Source organism: Gallus gallus, chromosome 3 (assembly GCF_016699485.2).
Source record: "Gallus gallus isolate bGalGal1 chromosome 3, bGalGal1.mat.broiler.GRCg7b, whole genome shotgun sequence".
NCBI classification, from domain to species: domain Eukaryota; kingdom Metazoa; phylum Chordata; class Aves; order Galliformes; family Phasianidae; genus Gallus; species Gallus gallus.
In genome coordinates, this window is record NC_052534.1 from 34965163 (window position 1) to 34990851 (window position 25689).

The 25689-nt window shown below is 35.6% G+C and overlaps 1 protein-coding gene across 12 annotated transcripts in view; it reads left to right on the forward strand.

Annotated features, from left to right (window-relative positions):
* Positions 1–25689, forward strand: part of CEP170 (centrosomal protein 170) — an 88936-nt gene that overhangs the window by 57735 nt on the left and 5512 nt on the right. For 3 of the 12 annotated variants that reach the window (XM_015283969.4, XM_040697401.2, XM_015283968.4), the window contains 8 exons: positions 2446–2572; positions 6033–7829; positions 11158–11208; positions 12834–13068; positions 15593–15770; positions 17173–17340; positions 17608–17696; positions 24271–24364. In XM_015283969.4, the coding sequence (XP_015139455.2) occupies positions 2446–2572; positions 6033–7829; positions 11158–11208; positions 12834–13068; positions 15593–15770; positions 17173–17340; positions 17608–17696; positions 24271–24364 (2739 nt within the window). Of the gene's footprint in view, positions 1–2445; positions 2573–6032; positions 7830–11157; positions 11209–12833; positions 13069–15592; positions 15771–17172; positions 17341–17607; positions 17697–20181; positions 20229–20967; positions 21196–24270; positions 24365–25689 lie in introns of those variants that run through there. The other 9 variants (XM_040697403.2, XM_040697395.2, XM_040697398.2 and 6 more) reach the window with 9 other exon arrangements.

The window sequence follows — 25689 nt, forward strand, 5'->3', positions numbered from 1 at the left end:
TAACTTATTTGGGTTCTATTTACTGAATTTTTTTGGAAATTATTGTAATGCTCTGAAATGCCAAGCAATGGGGATGCTTCTAGGCATCATATGCACGTGCTGTGTCTTTTTTCAGATACACAGATGGAAGCTCTGAATCTTCAGGCTGAATAATACGTCTTCATGAATCCATGGGTATTTTTTCTGTGGATGTATCACTCAGATTTAGTTTGAATATGTAATCAAGGAAAGCAGATTCAACACACGGTTAAAATGTTGGTCTTCTTTTGTCAGCCTGGCTTTTCTGAAAGGCTCTTGGTCTACAAGGGAAGACTTAGAGGACTGCTTATTGAAAGCCTGTAAGATGCATGTGGATTATAAGGAGAAAATTAGGATAACTGGATGTGAGATTTTTTAATGCTATATGAACCTTTCACATCTGGATGTTAGATTATATTATTGAGCTACATATTGCTTTTAATAAAAAACAATTTAGTTAGGGATTAAAATATCCATTTTTTAACTACTAGTAAAAAGGAACTTCATAGCTTTGTTGTTTGTGCTTGTATATATAGAAAATTGACAAAACACACATTTGCATCCACTGCTATGTAAGAAATGTTTTTTTAACAGTGTAATTACCATTCATTTGCCAAATCGTCATACTTCACTGCAAAGTGCAATTCAGAGTACTGATTATTTATTGGAAATCATATCAGTGGAATTGCTTAGATGATATACCAACACTGTATCAAAGATAAGAAGGACTACTGTCATGCCTGGTTTAAGCTGTAATTAATTGCTTTAGTAGGGACAGAGAAACAAAGCAAAAATAGTTTAGAGAGTTAAAAGAAAGAAAAGTATCAGCAATAGGAATGCTTTTTGTTGTCACTGCCAAAATGCTGCTTGTTTTTGCATGTTTTTTGTTAAATGATTCTTTCTGGCACTCTTCCTTACATCATGTTCAGAAATGCCCATAAATAACTGAAACATTGAAATGCATTACTTCAGTGATGTTAGATTTGAATTTTGTAACATTTTGATTCTAAGAAATGAATTCAGAATGCGGACATTTCTGTAGTAGTTCATAGAAGTGCTTTGGTGCATCTCTGGCATAATATGTTCATAACAATCTGAAATAGATTCATGATGCTCTTGTTTACATTAATTAAAGTCATCCTTATGATTAAGAGACATTCAGGAATATAAATTCAAGTGTTCTTAATTAGCTAAGTAACTTTTAATTTAAAAGAGGTTCTTGTACATTTAGATGACACCTTTTCAGCTTTCTGTTTTTGCTGAATAAATGTCATAAAATTTATGCCATTAATTCCTGATCAAAGATTAGAATCCCAGAGTGCCCAATAAATTAAGCAGAAATCTACATTTTTAATATTAGTGTCAAGCAGAGCTTCAGGTAACCTCTGAAATAATTGTTTCACATTCTCTTTAAAAGTTACACGTATCTTCATGTCCTTCCCATCTCTTCTGTTGATCTTGAATTGCAATGTCTGATTTGACTTGCCTGTAGTTATGTAACTCCCTTAGTGCTGTAGACAGTGACTCTTTTCATCTGCAGCATTTTGTTTTTTGCATCCCATGGATTAGACTATCTAAACTAGAAAATATTTCAAGCCTTCAACGGCATTCCGCCCATGTATGCACATATACATATATCCATAGTTGTCTGCTGTCTTTGGAGGAACAAGAGAAACTCTAATATATTGGATAAAACAATAATCTTGCATTATATTTAGAAATCTGCTTTTGGCCAATAAATGTTTTTCATACTATAAGAATACAGGGTGTGAAGGTGATTTGAGTGTTATATTTACTTTTCCTCATTTAAAAACTTGTCAAAATTTCAAAAGGGTTTCCTATTGGGAAAGCAAGTCAACCAACAGCTGAAGAAAAAAATCAGATACTGACTGCACTGACTACTCTGTTAGCCAATAGGATGGTATAAAACTATCTTTCCTTCTTTTGTCATTTAGACTGGACAAATTATTTGTTGTTCTTCTTTCCATCACCAATTTTCTTACTCTTTCAATCCTTAAGGCATTCTTTCCATAATGAAGTAAATACAATGTGTCTGGACAAGGGATCTTCTAAACTGGTAACCTGTGTATCTTCTTGAAGCTCATTCTCAGTTCTTGCCCACTCCCCTACCCGGCAGTGTTTCTTTGAAGCTGACACGTGTTCTAATATATTTTCTATGGGGCCTGATGTTTATGATTTCATAGCGTGAGGAAATGCTGTTTATTCTATATTGATTTTGCAGCCGTACACAGAGTCATTTATGTTGCTGTTCTAGAAATGGTAAATCTAAAATATATTGAAGTAAACTCCTTTTTCAGTTTCCTCCAGGAAGATAGTGTCTGACATTTCTATTCCAGGAAAACTTGGAATGAGAGCATGATTTTATCAAGCAGTTGTCATCTTTCTTCTACTTTTTTTCTCCCTTAGGAAGGTTCTACTGCCCCGGGAAGTAAACGTTGGGTATCACAGTGGGCTAGTTTGGCTGCCAATCACACACGTCACGACCAAGATGATATCAGACTGGAGTCTCCTGTTCCTGCACCATTAGAAAACGGTAATAAAACAGTTCTTTTTGTCATAATTTCTGATGAAGAAACCTCTGAAAGGGGAAAAAGAATGATCACATACATAAATAAGCAACTTTCATAGTGTTAAGACCTTATCTTCATTTGAAATTCTTACATGTCTTTGAGAAGAAGCAACATAAAAACTAGCTCTGTGGTAGTTTTTTCTGACATGGCAGAAGAATGCCAAAATTAAACAATGCTGCTAAAGCAAACAAAAAAGTGTAATTTAAAAGAAACTTCCACTTGAATGTAGTTTGGGTTCATCTGCCTAGTATGTTTCTTTATTTACAGCTTTCTCAGTACTGCCTAAAGTCCCAAATGGGATTTCAAGGGGTTGGCTGTTAAACCATCTGACCTGAAGTTTGAAATTCAGGTGTCCTTCAGCTGAAAAGTAGCATATTTCTGATACTGGAAACAAAGAGAACATACTTTGTCTCCAGTGATGAACAACTGTCTGTCCATAACTATTTGCGTCTGTGTTTTTAAGTAGTTTGTTCATTAAGGTCTACACTCTTGACTGTGAAGGAGTTGCTTACCTTACTTATCCTCAGTTGTTTTCTTCCTCTCAGCTTCAGCCTGGAAATGTTGACTGGAACAGAACAATCTAGCGTGCTTCTAATGCTGATTTTTACATGCTGAGGTGGAAGTTACTATATGTGGCAAAGTAGTTCCTTTATTTTCTTCTGTGAATCATGAGTTAATACAGCTCTTTGTTGCAAAATTGATTACACAGGGATGTCATTTCCATCCTTTCCACATTCTGAATGTGATATGCTGTTTAGAAATCGAGAAGTAACCATCAGTCTACTGCTGGAGTTATGTTTCTGTCCTGCAATTCCAGCATTTCCTCTTATTCCAATTGACTTTGAAATTCAAAACACAGCTTAAAAGATTTTTAAAATGGGAAAAAAGTTTTAAAAGTAGAAATTCCTTTCTGTTTACATCACTTCAGAAGACACACTACCACCTACAGAACTTGTCCCATAACCTCTTGTTACATATTGGTGAGTATAATTAATTACTTGCCTTCCTTATAACTTTTTTTTTCATGAAGTTACATCCAGAAGAGTAGTGTGTGTTGTCCACATTTTTTGTTATAGCTGCTGGTTTTCTTCAGATTCTCAAGAATCCATATGTCTGTTACAATTTCAGAGCAAGCTACATCTTTGACCTTTAAGTTAGTCTCTCAGAAGAATGCATTTTCAAATTGATAAAACTAAGTCTTCACTGCTTTCAGAATGGAATCCTGTAACTCTCCCTGCTAAGTCTGGAAACTTGATCTCAGCACTCTGCCCAGCATGCAGGCTTCTGCAGAGCAAGCTTAAGCTTGCCTATTGCTCAGTTTTCTGGGGTTTTTATTGGGAAAGGAAAGAGCAGGGGGAGGGGGACGGTTTGGTTGGTTTGTTCCTCACTGTGCACGCTCCTTGAGTCCTCAAACAAGTGTAAAAGCATAGCAGCAGATATTTCTCCAAAATAATTATCAAGTTTGCATTACAGAAGTAGTAAATAATAACTTCTTTAAAAGAAAAAAAAATAGAACAAAACAATATCATATCCGTATTTTACTATACAAATTATAGTTTTCTTGGTTCCAGACCTGGGTTATGTGAACTGAGCCACAGTTTGAGTTGCTTGATCTTGAATCACAGTGATTTTTTTTTCTTTGAAATTCTTTCAGTTCGTCCTGGGACATCTTAATTTAGTTGTAAATTATGTATACCTTTCTTAAGTGGATTTGTTGCAGATTTATTTTGCTGCCCTTAGATTTAAGATAACACTAATCAATGGATTTGCATACTTTGTGTTTATAGAGACCTTACCCATACAATTTATTCTATGTTAGAAAAAAGCCAGTTAGCTTCTTCATGAAAGAGTTAGCTTTTTATTCTGTGTATTGTTCTAACACAAAGAATGGAAGAAAAAGGATATGAATTTTAATCCTAAAGTTGGGTTAATATCTTGAATACTTTATTAAAAAAAAAAAAAAGTGAAACCGAAATATTATTTGGAATTACAACAAAACTACACAGGTGTTCTGTATTGTTTACTAACTGAAGCTCTATTTAGGCTTGTATTCAGCAGATGATAGTGTGTATGTAAGTATGTTTAATTTAACGAATTTTAATGAATTTAATCAATTGTAGTTGTTTTTCTTATTACTTTTTTTTTTAAAGTAAATTGCATGGTTTTAAAATATAGCAGATGAGGCCATATATTAAAGTAAGCAATAAAAGAACTTCCAATTTCAGAGCCTCGCTGTACTGTTTTCAAAGAAGTTTTGCCTTTGATGTTGTGTAGTGTAAACATCCAGTAAAACGTCCAGTAAAAATAGTGTAAAAAGCCCCCATTTTCTTCAGAAATGTTGGTAGTTAGACTTCCAGTGGTGTGTATATTGCTGTCAACAGTGCTGAGTCACTCCACACCTCTACTACTGAAGACTTTTAAATGTCTCGATATCTGAAAATAAATAAATAAATAGATTGAGCTTGTAGGTATGCCTGAGAGAAGTCTGTCTTCACAAATATCAGTTATGCTGATTTTTTTGAACCTTCAATTTTTTTTTTTTTAATTTATAAAAGTGACAATTCCTAAGAAAAATAATCCAGAAATGTTTAGATTTCAGTGATATCTCCTGCTTTTCCAAATGGGTGTCCTAACACAGGTTATACAAGAGAAATGTGCAAGTTGTTTTGCCACTTTCATCTAAGGTGTGATACTGCAAAGCAAAAATAAAAATTAAGAACGCATTAGATAACTAAGTATTTGATTTATTGTAGTAGTTTTATATGTATAACTGCACACATGCAGTGTAATTGATAATATTCAATTAAGGGATTAGAGAGTTCTTGCAGCGAGGGACACCTTATTCTCCTGAAACAACCAATGTATGTTTATATATATTTTTCAACATAGAAGCCACGATTACTTCTGCATTTTCACTAGTGATGAACAAGACCATGCATGTCATGCTCATAAAAATCTGCACCAGCGAAGGTGAACTGCTGTCACCTCTGCTGAAATGCACACCCACCACCTCACTGTGCTCGCATCCACCGTTTGGTCTCCAGAAGTGTTCAGCAAGCATCAAGAAATGTCAGTGGGTGCCATTTTTTCTTCATGGAGGAGTTCAATTCCACACTTCAGCTTCATCCACTTCCATGTCAGATGCCTTTGTGTCAGACTGCTCCTCTGTTGCCATCTGTCAGACAACAACAAAATACAATGGGATATTGGCAGGAGGGTTCACCTTCTACTGCCACCATTATCTGCCTCTGACATCGTGGGCCAGCGTAATAAAGCAGGAGGCATTACTTTCAGAGCTGCCCTCAGATGTTCCAGTGACATTTCACAGTTTTATGTTGTTTGATTAGTGTTATGCTGTCTTAATGTTTGTGTTTAGCTTGCTACTGAATTACCTCTTAGCTATGTTTTCTTTTTCATTTTTAGACACCGATATCAGTGAGTCTGGTATTTCCATCAGAAGCACTGGTTCAGCTACTTCTGTGACCAGCCAAGGTGAGCGAAGGAGAAGGACACTTCCACAGCCTCCCAAGGAGGAGAAAATGGGTGAAAGCTCCAGAACAAAAACTGCATCTCATCAGAGATCAGAAATAGGTGAAAAGCAGGACACTGAACTTCAAGAGAAAGAAACTCCAGCTCGTGCCTCAGATACTGACAGCAGAAGTACAGCTAAGTCAAGTAGAACAGTGAACGGTCTTTCACCCAAAGCAACAGGAGAGAAAGTTTTTTCTTTCCCTAGTTCTTCCAGTAAAGAAAGAGCTGAAACTGGCAGAGAAACTTCTGTGGTAAAACAAGCTTTAGCAAAAATTCAACAAGAACGAAAGGAACAAGGACACTGGACACCCACAAAATCTGCTATAAACCTAGTTGAGAAAGATAAGGAGGAGATTGCTGTGTCACACAAAACTTTGGGTAATCAGGACAAAGCTCCTGGACATGATAAAGCAGCAATGAAGATAGCACAAAGTGAGGGAAAAAGAAGAAGAAATGAGGAAAGTATTAAAGGACAAAGTCCTAAAGCATCAGGAGAAAAAAAGGAATCTTCAAAACCGTTAGTGAGGCAAGGCAGCTTTACTATAGATAAGCCTAGCACCAATATACCCATAGAGCTTATTCCTCACATTAATAAGCAAAGTGGATCTGCTGCCCCCTTAGCATCTGCAAACAGAATACGTGACAGAAGTGATTCAATGGACACTGATTCTAGTCTAGATACAACACTCATTCTGAAAGACACTGAAGCTGTAATGGCTTTCCTTGAAGCTAAACTGCGTGAAGAAAGTAAAACTGATGAAGGTCCTGAGACTCCTAGCTATAACAGAGATAATTCCATATCGCCAGAATCAGATGTAGATACAGCCAGCACAATCAGTCTCGTTACTGGTGACAGTGAAAGGAAATCCACACAGAAACGAAAGAGCTTTACAACCTTATATAAAGATAGATGTTCCTCTGGTTCCCCTTCTAAGGATGTTGTAAAATCTTCTACAACAAGTGCCAGAGAAAAAATGGAAAAGAAAACGAAAAGTCGATCTTCAGATGGTGGATCTAGAACTGATGCTCGCAAATCTGTGCAATCCAGTGGAAGAATGAGACAACCGTCAGTAGACTTGACAGATGATGACCAAACATCTAGTGTACCTCATTCTGCCATTTCTGATATCTTATCATCTGACCAGGAAACCTACTCTGGCAAATCACATGGAAGAGTTCCTTTTGCCTCAGCAGATGAACTTCTGCATTCTAAAATGGAAGGAAAGTCAGCTAAATCAAAAAGCTCTCCTGTCGTTCTTGGACAATCTAGTAAATCTACCACTCTTCCAAGACCTCGTCCTACAAGGACTTCTCTCCTGCGCAGAGCACGACTTGGTGAAGCCTCAGATAGCGAGCTTGCTGATGCCGATAAAGCTTCAGTGGCTTCTGAAGTGTCCACTACAAGTTCTACGTCAAAACCTCCATCAGGGAGGAGGAGTATTTCCAGAATAGACTTACTTGCTCAACCCCGCAGAACTCGACTTGGCTCTTTATCAGCACGTAGTGATTCTGAAGCGACAATAACCAGAAGCACTGCTTCATCTCGTACTCCAGAAGCTATTATCAGAAGCACAAGGTTGACATCCGCAGAAGATAGTAAAGTTTCTGCTAGAACTCGAGCCAATAGCATTTCTCGACTTTCAGATTCAAAATCCAAATCTTTGGCTTCAGCTCATAATTCTCCCTCAGGTACGTCTGATTATTGAAACTAGTCTTCTACAATATTGTATACATATATATTTAATACGTGGATAATTTATTTACTTATTTTTAAGGTACTGTTCTTACCAAGCAGTTCATTGAGTTTTAGTTCACTCGATCTTTCTCTTTCAAGTAGGAGGCTTTCTTGGTGATGCTTCTGGACATTTCATACTTAAAGTTGCAAAGACAAGAAATTTTAATCCTTTAACTTCTTGAGTGGAGATATGCATGTGTGTGTATATGTATATAGAATTATGTTTGTCTAACTGGAAGTCAATATCAAAGAATTACACTGAGGTATTCGAGTGTGGCAGCACTGATTTGCATGAGAGTAGAATCTCTCAGCTCAAGCTGTAGTACTGAATATTTAGAAGGTCAGCAACATTTTTACTACATAGAATATACAGCATTAGTTTGTTAAGTATAGTTACCAGACTGACATACAGTAAGTGTTCCCTAAGGGAACACCCTGGGAAGTTTTAGGGTATTCTTATTCACAATTTAAGATCAGCTTCTAAAACCGCAGCAATGAGATTTGTTCACTGTGGATCATAATAAAGAAGTAACAAAGGAAAAATTTAAACACAGACACTACCTAAGCACGCTGAAGTTAAGCAATTCATACTACATTTGCCTTGCCTTAGTTTCTATTCTCTCATCTAAGTCATGACAATTTCTTATTTCGTCATGATTTACAACTCATATCTATCTTCTTTTGTATAGCAGTTCATTTACTATAATTTATCTTACATTTGGATGAAAGAAATCCATAGAGTTGATTAATTTTAGCCCGCTATTCAGTTAGAAGCTAACACAGTGCTTTAAATATGAACAGAGTGAAAGGCTGCTAGCTTTTTTTTTTTCAAAAAAAAAAAAAAATTAAATCAACCAAAGTAACAATGTGGTGATTCTAAATGTTATCTGTCATAAGAAATGAATATTTATAATTGGTGACTTCTTGCTTTTTGAATTGCCATTGACTGTATTTGAAGCCAATGCGCAATCTAAGAACAAAAGAAACCACGATAGCTTCCTTAATTCCAGTGCTGCGTGTTTCCACTGAGATCATATTTTTAGTGCACCACTTCCTATTTAGAATACATTTATTTATTTATTTAGGTATATTTCCTGCCATCCTTCTGTTGCTTGTATATCATAAATGTACCGTTAGGATTCTTAGCAGTGTTTTCTCCTGGACAGCTGTGTTTTTGTCATGTCAATTCTTAGCTGAATAAAAATTTCAGAAGAGATAGAAACAAGGTATAAAACAAAAAGGGTGATTCTCTTATAGTATGATCTCTTTAAGGATACAAAAAATAAATAAATTAAACCTCTGATAAAAACCGAATATTTACCTCTTAAGATGTTATTGGGAAAATAACATGCTTTCACTTTTAAGTCTGAGTTTTGATGGGATTTGTGCAGCCTGAAAGTTGGCATTAGGCCATAGGAAAGTGTCCATTAATACTGCTTGTGCCTTTAATTTACTTTAGGTATATTAGAATTGCTGTAAAACTGGTGTAAAATTTACTACTGCAGGCCACTTACGCCACTACTCAGTGCATCTCCATGTTCTCATTGGCATTTTTAAAATGATGATAACATCTCAAGTTATTAGTAACGCTATCATTTTCCCCATTTTACACATATTTAAAATGTTTAATTTAGATGTATTACTTGCATGCAACATATGAAAATGTATTGCAGCAGCAGGTTTTAGATCCAAAGAGTATAATTTTGTTTCTAGAAATGTCAACAATTCACATACATTTTTTGTTGTGCTCTTAAAAATTACTAATGAAACGCCTGACAAAAGTACCTCAAAGTGTTTGAATGTATTTGCCTTCAGGCAGATTTAATTCAAGCATAATTATTGTTTATTTCTTGTCTACCTGGACCTGGAAAGACTGGAAAATGCATTATCATTACCAGGAAATTAGTTTTAGTTGTGATTGAAGTGTTAAGATTGTTCCATGGGCGTTCTCATCAGAGCAGTTAACATTATATCATTGTAGATCATGAAAATACTGGCATTGGAATCATGCTTCTTAGCGTCAGTCTACCAAAGAGAAAATTTGTACAATTTGCAAATCTCTGAATGTTCAGACAAACGTGCCTGCAAAAGTGGGGAGATAAGGACTGCATTGGTTGGATTTTTTAACTACCGTGTATTTATGTGGATGAATTGCAACATAATAGCATTAAAATTTTCAGAGCTGTGAGCAAGTCCATAGTTTCCAGACACTTTTTTAAGCCTTCATGCAGATAAGTATTGCTTGCTTTTAAATGAAGGGGCAAGCAGAGAAGTGGGATGTCTTGGATGAGAATTATCAGTATTGAAATACTTGCTGGGGTGTTCCCATAGCAGGAGGCATGATAACTGAGAGCCAAACCAAATTAGTCATTCTGTGTATAGCACAAGCAATGAAAGATTTAATCAAGGCACTAAGTCATAAAGAAAATAGGGTGATCAATAAAAACAGAGAAGACAGAATTGTGGAGGAAAATTGCAGATGGTGTTACAAGAAGAGCCGCATGTTGGGGAGAAAGAGCTGTGGGGACAGACTTAGTGCAAGACTGCCAACTGCAACTGTAAAATTCTGTGTTATTTTAAAGCAGGGAGACCTTGGTGAGCAACCAGTGCTGGCGGCACTGCCAACTTGCTGACCTAGCTGTCATTGCAAATAATTAGCAGATAGGCTCATCAGTGTTGCTGAGGTATCCCTGAAAGAAAAAGCAAAGGGTTGGAGCGTGGAGAGAAAACAACCCTTATCTGACCTTTAGCATTTTTGCAGTGCTGAGCAGCAGATGTCAGGATCTTTGATACGGGCAATGTCTGAGAAGGCAGTGCATCAGGGAGAATATTTTGTAAGGGGCATGTTGAATAAATATGTTCCCAAGTCTTAAAAGTAAGATCATGGTGTCATTTGCCAAATAAAAGTGTTGTCAACACATTGTGCTTTCATGCAGTAGTCACCAATAAGATTTGTCAACTGTTAAGTATTCAGGAACATTTTTCCCACATTAAAACAATCATAACAATATATTTTCAAAATTGGTTTTGTCATACTGTGTAGACAGTTGCTGTTGACGCTATTTCAATTGCACACTATCTCTGGAACGTTTAAGCTTTTGCAAAGTTCTTTATTTTTGATTGAATGTATAATTTAAGAATTTTTCCTAAAAAGTGAGAGTCAATGCTGTGTGGAAAAAGAGGAATTAATACTGACCTCATCAATAGACTTTATTTAAGCAATGATTCTTATCTGAATGTTTTAATGCAAATTAACATGATAAAACACTATTTTGTACACAGAGAAACCCAAGCTTCTCCCAGACCCAGATCCTGATGTTGAAACTTACAGTGGTAGAGTACTAGAAATCAAATCTGTTTCTGATATTTCACTTCCCATTCAATCTTTAGTTTTTAAATATATGACTACATATGCTCATTGTACAGTGCTGAGTTACTGAACTAGCTCACTTGAGAGATTTTATGATCAATTTTATATTTATTTTGATGCATTTCATTTGAATTCGGACAAAATATTTAAACAAAAATTGATAATGAAATGTGGGCCCAACTCATAAATCTCTTTGGACTTGAGTCACAAGTTGCTTGCATGCTATTGGTGGGGAAATGTGCTTTTTCTGCTTATGTTCTATTTCCCTAATCAAAACAAACTTGAAACCCCTGAAAGGAATACAGTAAGTAACTGGAAAGATCTTTTTTTTTTCTTACAGTAAAGTTAGAATATTAATAATTAAAAAAAAAAAAAAATTGTAGATCTGGACACAATTTGAAGTCCACATTTAAACCTGGAAAACCTGCACAGGAATGTTTGCGTTTTTAGCAATTAAAAATGGATTATTTACATGAGGGAAGGGGTGTAAGCTTATGACATCGATGTCATATTATAAGCATTATAGTCATTCAAAGCATTGCACAGATTGTTTCACAATTAAAAATGACGTTCAACATTTATCACCTAAATTCATCTTGATACTTCGTTTTTAATATGTTAGCTCTTTCAATGGTTTGGGAGTAGTCATTATTACAAGTTGCATTTTTCTTTTTCCCATCCTAAAACCACTATGAATAAATTGAATCTATAACTTTAAATTATCAAGAGGTGATCACACACTTACAAAATGTCTACGGTAATTATTGAGCCTCATGAATGCCAGTAAGTTTAGGGGATTAAATCCCTTGCAAGACTTCAGCAGGTCACGGTGATGAGCACTCCTTTACACTCGAGTGATCTCTCTTCCTGCTGGGGATGTTTGAGGACAGTATGTCTGAAACACACTTTTTGGACTTGACTAATTCATAGGGGGAAGAAAGGAAAGCTTCCTCCTTAATTCCAGTGCTCTTCTACTTCAGTCTGTCCACAGCAACACAGCCATATATACTTTGTGCTACGTGTGAGAAAACATGTGCTTTGCTCTAAGGTTTCTGGAGATTTTCTGCTGATTTTTATGGCACAGTATTACAAGTATTTTTTTCTATGCTAAATTGTATCTTCTAGGGTTTTTATGCTTTCCTTATGTAAGCATGCATTCTAGGCTTGGTGCCAGCTCAGTCCTTCCTTCATGTCTTTTCATTTTTTTTCCATGTGCTGCTTAAACCTTAAATGAAACTTACGGGAAAAAAATCTGCAGAAAAAGTGCAAGCTGATTATATACTTAAATGTTAATGAATTGGGCCCCTGTTTTTTAATACCGTTTGCTTGAGCTCATATACAGTTACTGGCTTTTACATCTTATTTCACTCATCATTATACAAAGAGCATCCAATTTATGTTTTATTAATATTATTTAACACAACTTCTGTAGCTTTCTTTTGAAGAAGTAGTAAAAAAGCTTTTTGTAAGGTATCTGGGGATTGACAATTAATAGTTGTGTATTTTTATGATAATACTGAAATAATTTTGTTTTTTTCCCTATAAAAGACACAATAATAATTCTTTTTTAATGATTAAACTAATTTAGTAAGTGCAAGATGGAGGCGCTTTCCTACAGATTATGCTTCCACCTCAGAAGATGAATTCGGATCAAACCGTAATTCCCCTAAACATACCCGTCTACGTACCTCTCCAGCCCTGAAAACCACACGACTGCAGAGCACGGGGACAGCAACTCAAAGTAGCAATGCTTTCAAGCACAGAATAAAAGAACAGGAAGATTACATACGTGATTGGACTGCACATCGAGAAGAAATAGCAAGGTTGGTTTCAAAGGAGCACCACCAAAATAACAAAGATTTGTAGCCAGCCAGTTGTATGGTACATATGTAGGAGAAAGTAAGCTGGTAGATTATCTGTATCACTCTACTTAGTTCTCGTTTGCTAACTGAATGGGTGATTTTAAATTCCTCTTAGGAGACACTAGCAGAACACTTGTGTTACCTGCACATATATTTCTAATGGGATATGATGATCATTTCTGAGTTATGATAGCTAGATCCCAGACTGCAACTTCTGATTACATTAGTAGGACTTGCAGAGGAATTTTATGTGGAACTGTTGGTTGCTAATTGTATACTTCTTGAGGTATATTTGAATTATATCTGATTTTGTATTACATTTGCATTGATAGGTAGAATTTCAGATGGGTGCATAGGTGTCAGGAAGTAAGTTCTGAGAGACCATGTGAGAGGTCATGTTAGATATCGTGTGATCTAAAATCACATGTATTCATCAGAAAGTAATTTTTTGTGAGTCCCCGAGATTAGTGTTCCAATTTCTGTGTTCTTGCTATTAGCACTGTGCTTCAAGTGAACCGTGGAAAAGGAAGGCAGTCACTTCTACACTCTAGTAACTGATTATTCCCATATCATGCAATACCCAGGCAATGCAAGTAGCTTGCACAAAATAAATAAAACTATGTAAGTATTCAAATGCAATTTACAACTTAAATGCGAGTGTTCAAGTTTTGAACGTTTTCACAGAACTTAGTTTGGAAGCCCAAACAAGAAAAGTGTTGTTTGTTTGTTTAATGTATGTTTCGCTGTGGGCTCACAGCTGTGAAGTCCTGTGTGTTGCTTAGTGTAAGTAACTATTTATTTTTTTCCCATCTTCTTCGTAATATTTTTCACTATTTTCTTGTAGTGTAGTCTGTGCAAAGGGAAAATACTTAAGGCAGACTTGGTAAGTTGTGAGAAACGCCTTGAACTAACAGGTTATGAATTTAATTATAATTTAATGGCGAGAATATGAAGAAGGTATGATTAAAATCAGAAATGTATAAGGCTTCGAAACTTCAAAGGTGTAATTTCCATATTGTAGCTTAGGTGATATTGTGCCCTCATGAACACAGATGAAGACAAGTACTTTAACATCAGAAAAGTTATATATTTATATTATTATATTTGTGCATATGCGAGTATTTATACACATGTGCACATCTATAAAAGTATTCAACTCTTACAGAATTCTGTGAGTTAAGATTTATTTATTTTTATTGGAATTTGCATCCACTCCACTAAAATGAGTCTCTTTTAAGTGTGAAAAAGAATGGGTGACCTGCGTAATTGGTACGTAAGGGGAGAATGCATGCAAGTCCGTCAACTGGAGAGAAGTGGAATCGTTCACTAATTTTGTTAGCTTCCTTCACTTCTGCAGTTGCATTTCTTTATTATTATTTGTATTTATTATTCTTCCTTATGATTTATGCTTGCCAGTCAGTGGTTACACGTTTAACAATGTCTTTGCAAAAGATTTGAAGGGACACGAGAGGGAGGGTTGATTTTGTTGAAATCAATTGAATGACTGATCAGATTAAGGAGGTTTTAAGTTAAGAAGAAATGTGTTGTGAAAAGTTGAAATGATATGATAAGCATTTTGGTTTTTTTTTCCACGTTACCATCATGTTCTTTAAACTGGTCTTCAAAGAATGATCCAGTTTACATTTTTCACAGACTCTACAATTAACAAATGTTAATAAATTTGGAAATTATATTTTAAAAATGTCTTTTGGAGCCTCCTGGGGAAAGAGAGGTGCAAGAAAAGCTAGGGAAGCTCCCTTCATACGATTCCGTTCTGCTGAGCAAAATGCAGAGCGGAGCTATGTGGTGATCACAGAATCACAGAAGCAGAGCCATGTTGTGATGTGGAAGAAAGAAAAAGGCAAGTGCAGAGAAAGACAGCAGTAGTTCAGAGCTCTTCAAATAGCAATTAGTCAAAGGAACCTTCAGCTGAGAAGTTGAATATATTTGTATAGTGCTATCATACATTTGTTTTTCCAAATGGCAAGCTTTTCTTGTTTAAATTTGGGGATTTAAGGTGTTGGTCATGAATTTTAGACATGTAAGCAGTTCAATCTGAGCAAGCTGCAAGGCTGCTGGATAATAAGAGGTCTTGTAGAAGTTCTTTGCAAGTAGATAAACTGAAATATAAATCAAAGTTGTCTGCATGGGACATCTGTGCAGTATTTTCACAGTATTTCCAGTGCATCCTATGTTGGACTTAAATGTGTTGCACATTTAAATGTGCATCCTGGGAATCCTAGGAGTGAAACAAGGATACTCTCTTGAGATTACTTTCTACTATCTTCATTAGGGCATATTATTAAGAGCTTCAGTTAAGAATTTCCTATTGTATTTCTGTGAATATGCTTTCTGTTCTGAAAAGCATACTCCTGCTCATAGCACAGCTACCGTCAAAAACTGGAACATCTGAAAGGCTGCAGGCTGGGTTCTACTGCTCTATTTGTACTTGTAGACAAGAGTGTAACGCTGTCTTTATTACTAGGATCAGTCAAGATCTGGCTCTCATCGCACGGGAAATCAACGATGTAGCAGGAGAAATAGATTCAGTGACTTCATCAGGCACTGCCCCCAGTACCACAGTAAGCACTGCTGCCACCACCCCTGGCTCTGCCATAGACACTAGAGAAGAGGTAGGAGATCTTCATGGAGAAATGCATAAGGTTCTTTCTTTTCTTTATTTCTTTTGCTTTTAGCATTCTGCATAGCCTTTTTTGGTTATTTCCACCCAACCTGTATGCATGATCTCTACCTTCATTTTTAATTTAAAGTTCTTTTATGTTCTGATAAACTGCCCAGAAATGATTCTGTTAATGCAGATTGTAAAAAATACCACACAAATGCATACTATCTGTCTGTCTCTTTTTTTCCACAAAGCATAGGACAGGATGGTTATTTGTTTCTTGCTTGTCCTTAGCCTTAGATACTGTTGGGTAGTATCTAAGTGCATTTCAAAGTACTAGTGATGTATGCAGGAATTTATATATGTATACATTTAATACTTTATGTAGCTATTAAAAAAAGCCCCTCTTTTCACAGGTAATATTAATGTTTCTTCTTCTGAAAACTGAAATGCTTAGGCACCATCAGCTAACAATAACTTCACATTTTCTTTCCTAATAACGTCGTAAAAACTGCCTTGAAAAAGTTTGCATTGTGCTTGTATTAATTCTTATTTTCTTTGACTATATCTCGTGTGCTGTTGCTTGAATCTATTGACTAACTTCTTCTAGTAACCATCACAGTTCTAATGCTGGTCTACGTGTTAATCTGAATTTAAATCATCACTTTCTTCCATATTACAATTCACCCTAATGTTTACTGCATTTTTGATTCCTATTACTCCTTTCAAAATGTGTTTATTCATTTTTGTGTATGTAGAATTTGGTTAGTAGATTAGTTGACCATGTTTAGTATAATACTGTCTTTTTCTGTGGAAAAAAAGATATAAACAGTGACAAGAAACTTGTGAGTTGTGTACTCAGAAAAAAATTATAACTACATTCACCCAGGATTTATCTTTAATTCTTACAGATTGATAGCTAAGCTTCAGCAAGTAGTGCTCATGTTCTCAGATGTAGTCAGATTGCTCTGATTTTTATACTGCTGTTTATTTTCTTTTAAAGATGCTGTACAGTTGTACATGCTACTGCAGGTGGCAGTATTTCCTTTAAGTAGGCATAGGTGTTTCTGTAACTCTCTGACTGATTGGGAAAAATCTAAATTTGATTGCACTGTACCTAATCTCACATATATATTCCTTTAATTAAAGGAATAAATTTCCAGTACCAGTTTGTAGGTAATGATCTATGTTACTTGTATGTAGGCAAAATTTCTATGGGGTAACCTTATTTCTGTTGCGAGAAAAAATAAAAATAAAAAAAAGGCATTCATTTTAACGAGGTATTGATATATTTGAATGTGGCATCATGTTATACTACAGAAGACAACAGTGACTTTTATTTGATAAGCTTCTTCAAAGCTGTTTGAAAAGGAGAAAAGATTAGTCTCATTTTACACATATCCAGTTGGTGTAATAAACTGCATTTTTCTTTTACTCTCCAGTTGGTTGACCGAGTATTTGATGAAAGTCTCAATTTTAGAAAAATCCCTCCACTAGTGCATGCCAAACCACCAGATGGGAACGGTCGGCCTAATGATACTAGACCTCAGCTACCAGATGCCATGGATCCCCCAACAATTACCCGAAGAAGGACTTGGAGCAGAGATGAAGTACGTACAAAAGAAATTTCTCTATGGTAATGTTTCTATTTCAGTTTTTCATAATCATCTCTCTGCTTAGCGTTCTACACTATCCTTTCTTTCCTACCTGCACCAGGTAGCATAAATACTGGAAAAAATTATTTGTTACTTAATTTGCAAAATGTTTTAGTATAATCATTTGTGTAGGATACTAATTAGAACGCAAGTGATATCTTTTTAGGTTAAAAAAATGGAAAATGTATGGAATTGTTTAATTCTATTTAAAACTTATTCCAGGTTATGGGGGATAGTTTGCTGTTGTCCTCAGTCTTCCAGTTTTCTCGCAAGATAAGACAATCCATAGACAAAACAGCTGGCAAAATCAGGTGGGTTTTATTTTTAAACTTATTGTTACTGAAAAAGTTCTGCTCACATTGACATTCCTGCTAGTAGGAGACGTATGTAATTCAAATAGAGCAAATGCATTTAGTAGCAGTTTGTGTTTTGAAATAACAGTATTAGTTATGGTGGGGTTTTTTAATGTTCAAGGAGATATCAAATTAGTTGTTTTTCTGTTATTATTTGTGTGTTTCCTATTAAATGAAGATATGCAAAATTTGCATGGACAAGATAATATCCACCATACTTCCAGCAGAAGAGCTGTTCCAAAGCATGGAAATGCTGTACAAAATCTGCATTACTTCTGCTGAACCCTTGTAAAACTCCTTTACTTTAAAAATAAGGTTAAAATTTTGCTGAATTGTATCTTTGCCAAGCTGATGTAGAGATGAACCATTTTAGGAAGAAAAACAATTGGAGAGAGGAGAACAGTTTCATTAAATCCTTCTAAAAAAGAATTTACTCTGGAGACAATAACTAAAATAACAGATGATGACATCTGTTATTATTAATTACAAAGTCCTGCTTAGATAGCTAGATTCCTGCCAAAAATGTTGTCGTAGCTAACAGAAAGTCCAGACTTATCAAAAATGATAACTTGTTTCTCTATCAACAGCTGTATTTAATTTCAGTGACATTTGGTGACCATTTTAGTTGACAAGAGGAAATGAAAATTCTAAACGCAAAGTTCAGTGTTGTTTAATTTACATGTCCTTCCCTCACGTCTTATTGTAGCTAATAATTTAAAAATAGTGTATATGAAAAAGAAAAGACACTTGGCTGAACTTGATGCAAATTTTTTTAAATGTGGGAGCATGCTTGGTCTGTAATTGATCGGTTTGGCTCAGAAGTGTCCCATATTGAAATCCCAGGTGGGTGATCAATTCATCACCAAATCACAAATTTAATTCTTTATAGTGTGATGAAAACATTAAAAGCAGCAAAATGCTAACATATCTATATGCTGTCATCTCATGAGGGTGCTGAAAAAGACTTGACCATACAAATCAAGATTTTTTAAAAAATCATTATAAATTCATAAAAACGGTTATCTGGCGTTACTGGCTCTACTATTTCTAGTAGGAACAGTGTCACTGAAGAATCAACTCTTTAGAAGAGCCCATTCTTATTATTTTTATTCTGTTTATTTGTAAGTCTGTTCTATTTTCACCAGTGGTTACTGGTAACGTTTGTGAGCGTGATATTTCCACCATCTCAGAATGTGTTTCCAGACTGACATTCATCTTGCTTCTCTTTCCAAGCTTCCATTTTGAGGCTGCAGGATTATAATACTGAAAAACACTCCTTGGTTTTCCCAAAACACGTGATTTTATGTATGATGTTAGATACTTAGATATCTTTAAGGAAAATACATAAATATCTTTTACTATGTCAATTTCAAATGTAAATGAGTTTTTGAAATGTAGATTTAAAATATAGTTGCTCTCAAAAACTTTGTATCCTGGTTCTGTCCCCTCCCTGGTTCTCATGTAGCCATAGCTCTCTCACAGGTGGGATAGTGTAAGAAGCTGATATTCTCCTGGTTTCAGCTGGCACAGAGTTCATTTTCTTCATAGTTTCTGCTATGATGCTATTCATTAGCTTTAGGAGAAAAGCAGTGTTGATAAGACACCCGTGTTGCAATTGTTGCTGAGCAGTGCTGTGCAGATCCAAGGCTGTTTCAGCTTCTCGTGTTGTCTTGCTAGTAATGGGGCTGGGGGAGATGTGTACAAGAAGCAGGGAGGAGATGGAACCAGGATAGCTGACCAAATTGATGTTCCATACCATATGACACCATGTGGAACACTGATACAGAGGGTGGGTGGAGTTGACTGAGGGGAGATGCCACTGTTTGGGGACTGGTTGGTCATTGATCAACAGGCAGTGAGCAATTGTGTTGTATATCTCTTGTTTTGTAAATGTGTATATTGTATATATATTATTGTCATCACTATTATTTCTCTTCCCCTATTTTTCTCTTCGTAAATAGATTTTAGCTCAACCTATGAGTTGATATTAAAAAATATATATAATATGTTCTACTTCTTTTTTTTTCCCCAATTCTCTCCCCCATCACACTCAGAGTGGGGAGTGAGCAAATGGCTGTGTGGCGGAGCCACCTGCCCGGATAAACCACAGCACTGTGTCAAATCAAGAATTGGACTTTATTGTGCAGAACTTATAATAAATTACGTAGAAATTCACAACTTATTCAATATTAATCAACCTTTGAGTGCACTGTAGCATTTGCTTTGAAAGCTCATCTCAAAAAATGAGCAAATAAACACATGCAAAAAGATAACTAAGTCTGATTATTCTTTGAAAGTCTTTCTAAAAGACAGTAAAAATACTGCAAGTAGAAACATTACAAAAATATTACATACATTTTTGTCTTCAGCGTAATTCTTTGGGAAAATTCGGTGACATCTACAAGGAACCCTGCTTACCAGTATATTTTTTTTCCTTTTAAAGCTGCATCACCGGAACAAGAATCTTACTTATTGACTGACTTTTTTATGGTAGGCTTGTAGGATGATATGTATCTTAAAATGCCGTAAAAGCAGTAGATAGTAGTTCCCTACTCTTTTTTGTCATCCTGATTTTTCTTGATGGTTAGAAGTTTGTGATTTGTAAATATTTTGCCAGTACAGTTGTAGTTTATTTAACACAAAAATCTGTAAGTACAGTACAGTGAATTTAAACAAATCTACACATGCAAATGCATTCTGAGAAACAGTGATATCATCTTATATATTTTTTTAACTAAACTTCCTGAGCTTAATGGCTATGTAATACTACACTGTAATTAATGCAATAATGCTATGATTATTTATGATAAGATACCTATGAGGATATGTATATACATTATGTGTACATTTAAAGAGAACAGCGTTACGTGTTTCCATAAAAATACGTTCATTGGAGAACTTTCTTTAGCATATTCCTCAGAGCTGTGATCAAAACTTACTTTACCTTCTGCTCAGAATGGATTTGAATAATATGACATTTTCCACAATGTCATTGGTATTTTGAATTAGAAAAACACCGTAGTTGTAGAACTGTTTTTTAGTGAGCATGTAAGGGAGCAGTATGCTATGTACATCAAAACAAAGCTAAGATAAATTCGGTAGTAAGATCAATAGACTGCTATGCTTCTATTTATTTCGTTGGAGCTAAGCTGTTTAAAAATTCTGCCCGGAACAGATATGATGAGAATCAATCAGGATTTGTCAAGCTAACAGTTGTGTACAATTCCAGAGTATTTGACCCTGAAAGGAGATGAAGTTTTAGAGATGCCAGTGCGCCTGACTGTGTTGTCGAAGTCCTCCCTCAAGTTTCTTTGTTCACCGATGTAACCTTCTCTCAAGAGTGGAGACAGTGTGGGGGACAGTTACAGTGATTACAGATTCCACCATAGATACCAAAAAATGACATCCCTTCTGTCCAAGTGCAAACGAACAAATAAATGTTTTCTGTAAATGTGAATGCTTCTTTCTGTAATATTTTAGTTAAAATAGCTAGTTTTACTGAAAATACCAGTTTCGCTTTGGCTAAAGTATTAAGAACATAAATATTTTCAGTCATTCTTGACAAGAGGACATGTCAGAAATTATAATGAGCAGAACTCAGTTATGAAAATAAATGCATCTGAGGAAAAGAAGAGCAAATACATATATTTCTGCTTTCTTCCCCATTTCATTGGAGTTGCCATTTCTGTTTTCCAATTTGAACATAATGTTCTGACTTATACTGAGTTCTGTCAGCACGGGCACCTACTGCGCAGCCACAGCTGCAGGTGCCATGGCAGCTGAGGGGAGAGGTGTCGTGCTGCCACCAGCCTGCCCGGGCCCAGGGCTCACAGCATCACCTGTTGCCTGGAGCTGGACGGCAGGTCTGCGAGCACTAAGGTTATGGGCCTAGGACTCACATATGTGGTCTGAGAGCAGAGTGACCTGTCAGGCAGCACCACATACCATCCCAGCTCTGTGGGGAAAGTGCCCTTTGACTGACAGAAAACTGTGACAGAAAAGGAACACGGCTTGTCAGCGTTCTGGTGGGCTGCCTTAGACAGAAGGAAGATGAGAAAAAGGAGTTGGGGGACAACTGCTCTTTCAAAGCTAATTCTGTAGGACTGCACTCAATTTCTGTGAGCCCGCTTCTGCTGTAATGAGATAAGATTAGAAAGTGAGGCTTAGGAAGAGGCTTGCTCTTCATCAGAGGGAGAGAGGGAAATGTTCTTCGTGTGGTGAATTCATGAGGACACAGTTGGTCCTGTGTGAAGCCAGGAGAGTCCATGCAGATAGTCTCTGATTCTATGATCATTCCTACCTAATATTAAGATGTAGGATTGAGAGAAGCTTTTGGAGCTTTATTCTTTGGCTAAATTCTCTCAGAACTGGTGAAGCTGTTTTGATTTTTTTCCAGGGCCTAGTATACTGAGTTCAACTTGAAACAGATTCAAGCGCCCAATTTCTTCCTTTCACATAAGCCCCTATGTAGATCTGTTTTTCTTCAGGATAAGGTCATAGCTTGGTTGTGGCTAAGCTCCTTTTTATGATTTACTTTTATTCATTGCTGTGTTTAATCAGTTTTGTTTTTACCCACTAATATACACAAAATGACACTGTAATGGAAAATGCTGTGGCATTCTTGCCATGTATCTTACATACAGTTATTTGCTAATGAATTACTCTGGTGACTCCTCGGGAAGCAAATATGCAGGGTTTTTTTTTTTTTTTTTGCTTTTCTATCTTCATATAACATAAGAGTTTGCAGGAATTTTTGGAGATTATGAAGTGATGTAAGTATGAGTTTCAGTAATGAGACCTTCGGAGTTTTATTTGTACTGTACAATGCAAATACTGTATTACTGGCTTGCCTTACAGCATGCAGGTAAGAACCTGTGTAATCAAGCAAAATCTAGGCAAGGCAATCCGCTCAGTGCAAGCACCACTCATCTGTCTCTGCAGTTGTCTGTGCATCCTGCAATATGCAGGAAAAGAGAAACAGGGACAGAGCACAACCAAATAAGAATGGTTAGGCAGATTTGCCACAGAAAGTAAGACTGGGAAAGGTGAGAGTAGAAGCAGGCAGTCATTTATACAATATGCTCTTTTTATATAAAGTGTGGTTAAAAGGAGGAAGAGCAAAGGAGGCAGAGATGCTACTCAAAAGAGGTTAACTTGTATTGAATGCAGAATTGAAAAAAAAAAAAAAGTTGAAAAAATGAAGTAGGCTTCCTAAAATTATAGGAAAAACAAATTGACCTGTGTACCTTATAGTGGGAATAAGAACGTTTTAAATAAATTAGAAGGATTTTTGCTAATTTTTTTTAAATAAAATAACTTCTGAAATGTAAAATATTTCGATTGTTAGAGAAATAATATCATCTCTGAAAGACAGGGAGGTTGAAAGCACCCCATACATAAAGGCATTAATCACATACATGAATATATGGAGTGTTTTAGTTTAATATGAGCAAGGTAAATGGAAAAGCAAGCAATGTAATTGCGTAATTTCTATATTTTTCTACTCACGGTGTTTACTGTTAAATAAAGCCTCTGAGATGCGAAGTATCATGAATTTACCCCTTAAAAAGTTATTTCCTCAGAGTCCTACCAATAGCAATAATTCCTTTAAAATGTACTACTGCTATGTTATGGTGTTAAAATGGTTTTCTTGTTTGCTTAGCAGTCTTAGTGCAGCTGTCTTTATACTCATAGGTCTAAAATACCATTAATGTTTGCTAGTTACATTTCCAACTGGAGTTAATACCTAATTATTGCAGTTAAAGAAGAAACGGATTTAGAATATAAACCTCTAATATGATTATGGCGTCACTTAAAATAAGGGAAAAAAAAAAACAAAAACCAAGCCTTAAATATCCACAGATTCCATGTTTTCAATAGTGTAATTATGCACAATTTAAATGATTTTTATGATACTGAAATTTCACAACAAAATATTTATCACAGCAGGGAAGCAATGCATAAACAAGCAAGCAAAAAACTTCCTGGGAATCTTATAACATGCTTTGGAATTTTACATATACTAGAAGTGACTTCTTTAAACATGTAATGCGAGTGATACTCCATCATTTGAAAAATATATATCCTGTGGGATGTATTTTTAATTTCCAAAAGTGTTTTAATTGTCACCAAATTAATAGAAAATACAAATATAGAAGTTGAATTTACAAGTGTTAACCTCTCGTGTATTTTGCAGTTATTGTAAAACGCGACATTAACAGGGAGTTCTGCTATTTAATAGTTGGATTAAGAAACAAATAAATCTTGGTGCTGAAGGAAAGAATGAACTGTAACTTTTCGACACCATAAGCGAGTCTTTAGCTACACAACTGGCATTGTATTGTAAATGTGGACGATATTGCTGAACCTATGTCTGCTACCCTGAAAATTCAAACTTGGGTTTCTGTCTGTTTTCACTATTTTAGATTTCAGTCTTATTTAGTGCTCCCTACATTGCTTTCTTGTATCTTGTGTCTAATCTTTGTTTTAGTTTGTTTACTCCTAAGCATACTATTCTTGTATTTCCTTTTAGAATATTATTTAAGGACAAAGACAGAAATTGGGATGAAATTGAAAACAAGTTACGAGCAGAAAGTGAAGTTCCTATTGTGAAAACATCAAGTATGGTATGAATAGTTATCTTTTCTGGGGTAGAATGAGCCTTTTTCTCATCTAATTTCTAAATAATAAGTAGAAGAAAATGCTATTTTCACTGATGATGCTAACACCTGTAAAAGGTTTTACTTTGACAGTATCTATTTCAGTAAAGAACTTAATCTTTTTAAATGGTTACTAAGACTTGCTATCTTGAAAAGAACCACTTCTAAGTAACTATTCTGAGAAATTTCTCAGATAAAGAATAAACTAAAAGGATGCAAACTATATACAGACTCCACTGGGCGCTATTATTTAAAAGAAGGCAATAACCATCAGTTTGATTGTTGGTTTCTTTCAAATAAAGCTGTTTTACAATTTTAATGGTACTTTACCTACTGTTTTCTCATATTTAAAGAAATATTTATATTTTAATATATGGGAATGAAACAAATCTGTAGACATACTGTAATAAAAGCATTCTTCTAATCTGTGTTAATATTGTTCTGGAGTAATAACTGTAGGGTACCAACTACAGGTTGAGTTCATGTAGCATTCTGTCTGTGCCTAATTAGAGCTGCTTCATGACCGGACTGTGGCAGTGTGAGGGAATGAAATATGTGTTATTTCCCAGTACATTTTGGCATTTGAGGCTTTTGTGAGGATTTGCTTTTTGCTTTTTTTTCCTACAGTGCATTAAAGCATCTCGTGTTGTTTAAAATTGCTTGATCTATGCCCTCATTTTCAAGTTTCAACTTAGTTTTCAGAGTGATGTATCATTCAAATCCATACTAAAGCAGTGTTTGGATTTTTTTAACTGCAGAATCTTATGAGGAGTTACCAGAGGACAATTGTAGTTGATGTTTGCTTTGACCTTGGGACTTTTATTTCCAGCTCAGATGAGGAATCTGCTTTAAGATAACGCCTTTGTAAAATCCAGTATAATCCATTTCTTTGCCACCCACAAAAAATTCTCTGCTTATGAGGACCCTGCTGATAGCTCTCCTCAGCAGTTAAATTAGCAGTATTCTCAATGCAGGATCTTTCAGCTGTAGGATTTACATACTTATTAACTGCACCACCTTTTAGATCATACTGTAGCCTTTCTGACTGTGTTGCTGTGGCTGTGTTAGCAAGCAGTGCAGCTCAGAGGGCACTCCAAGGCAAATGAGTGCTGAGAACCCAGTGCTGGCACAGTGCAGGCTCTCTCAGTGGCCAAGTGATTGAAGGCAAAATCTCAGTGCAGTCATCCTTCTGACTATTCTGACACACATCTAAACACGGTTAAGAATCAGCTTGTCTACCCCATTAATATTGGGTTTCTATTGTAACTTTTCTTTGAAAGTTTGCTTTCAGT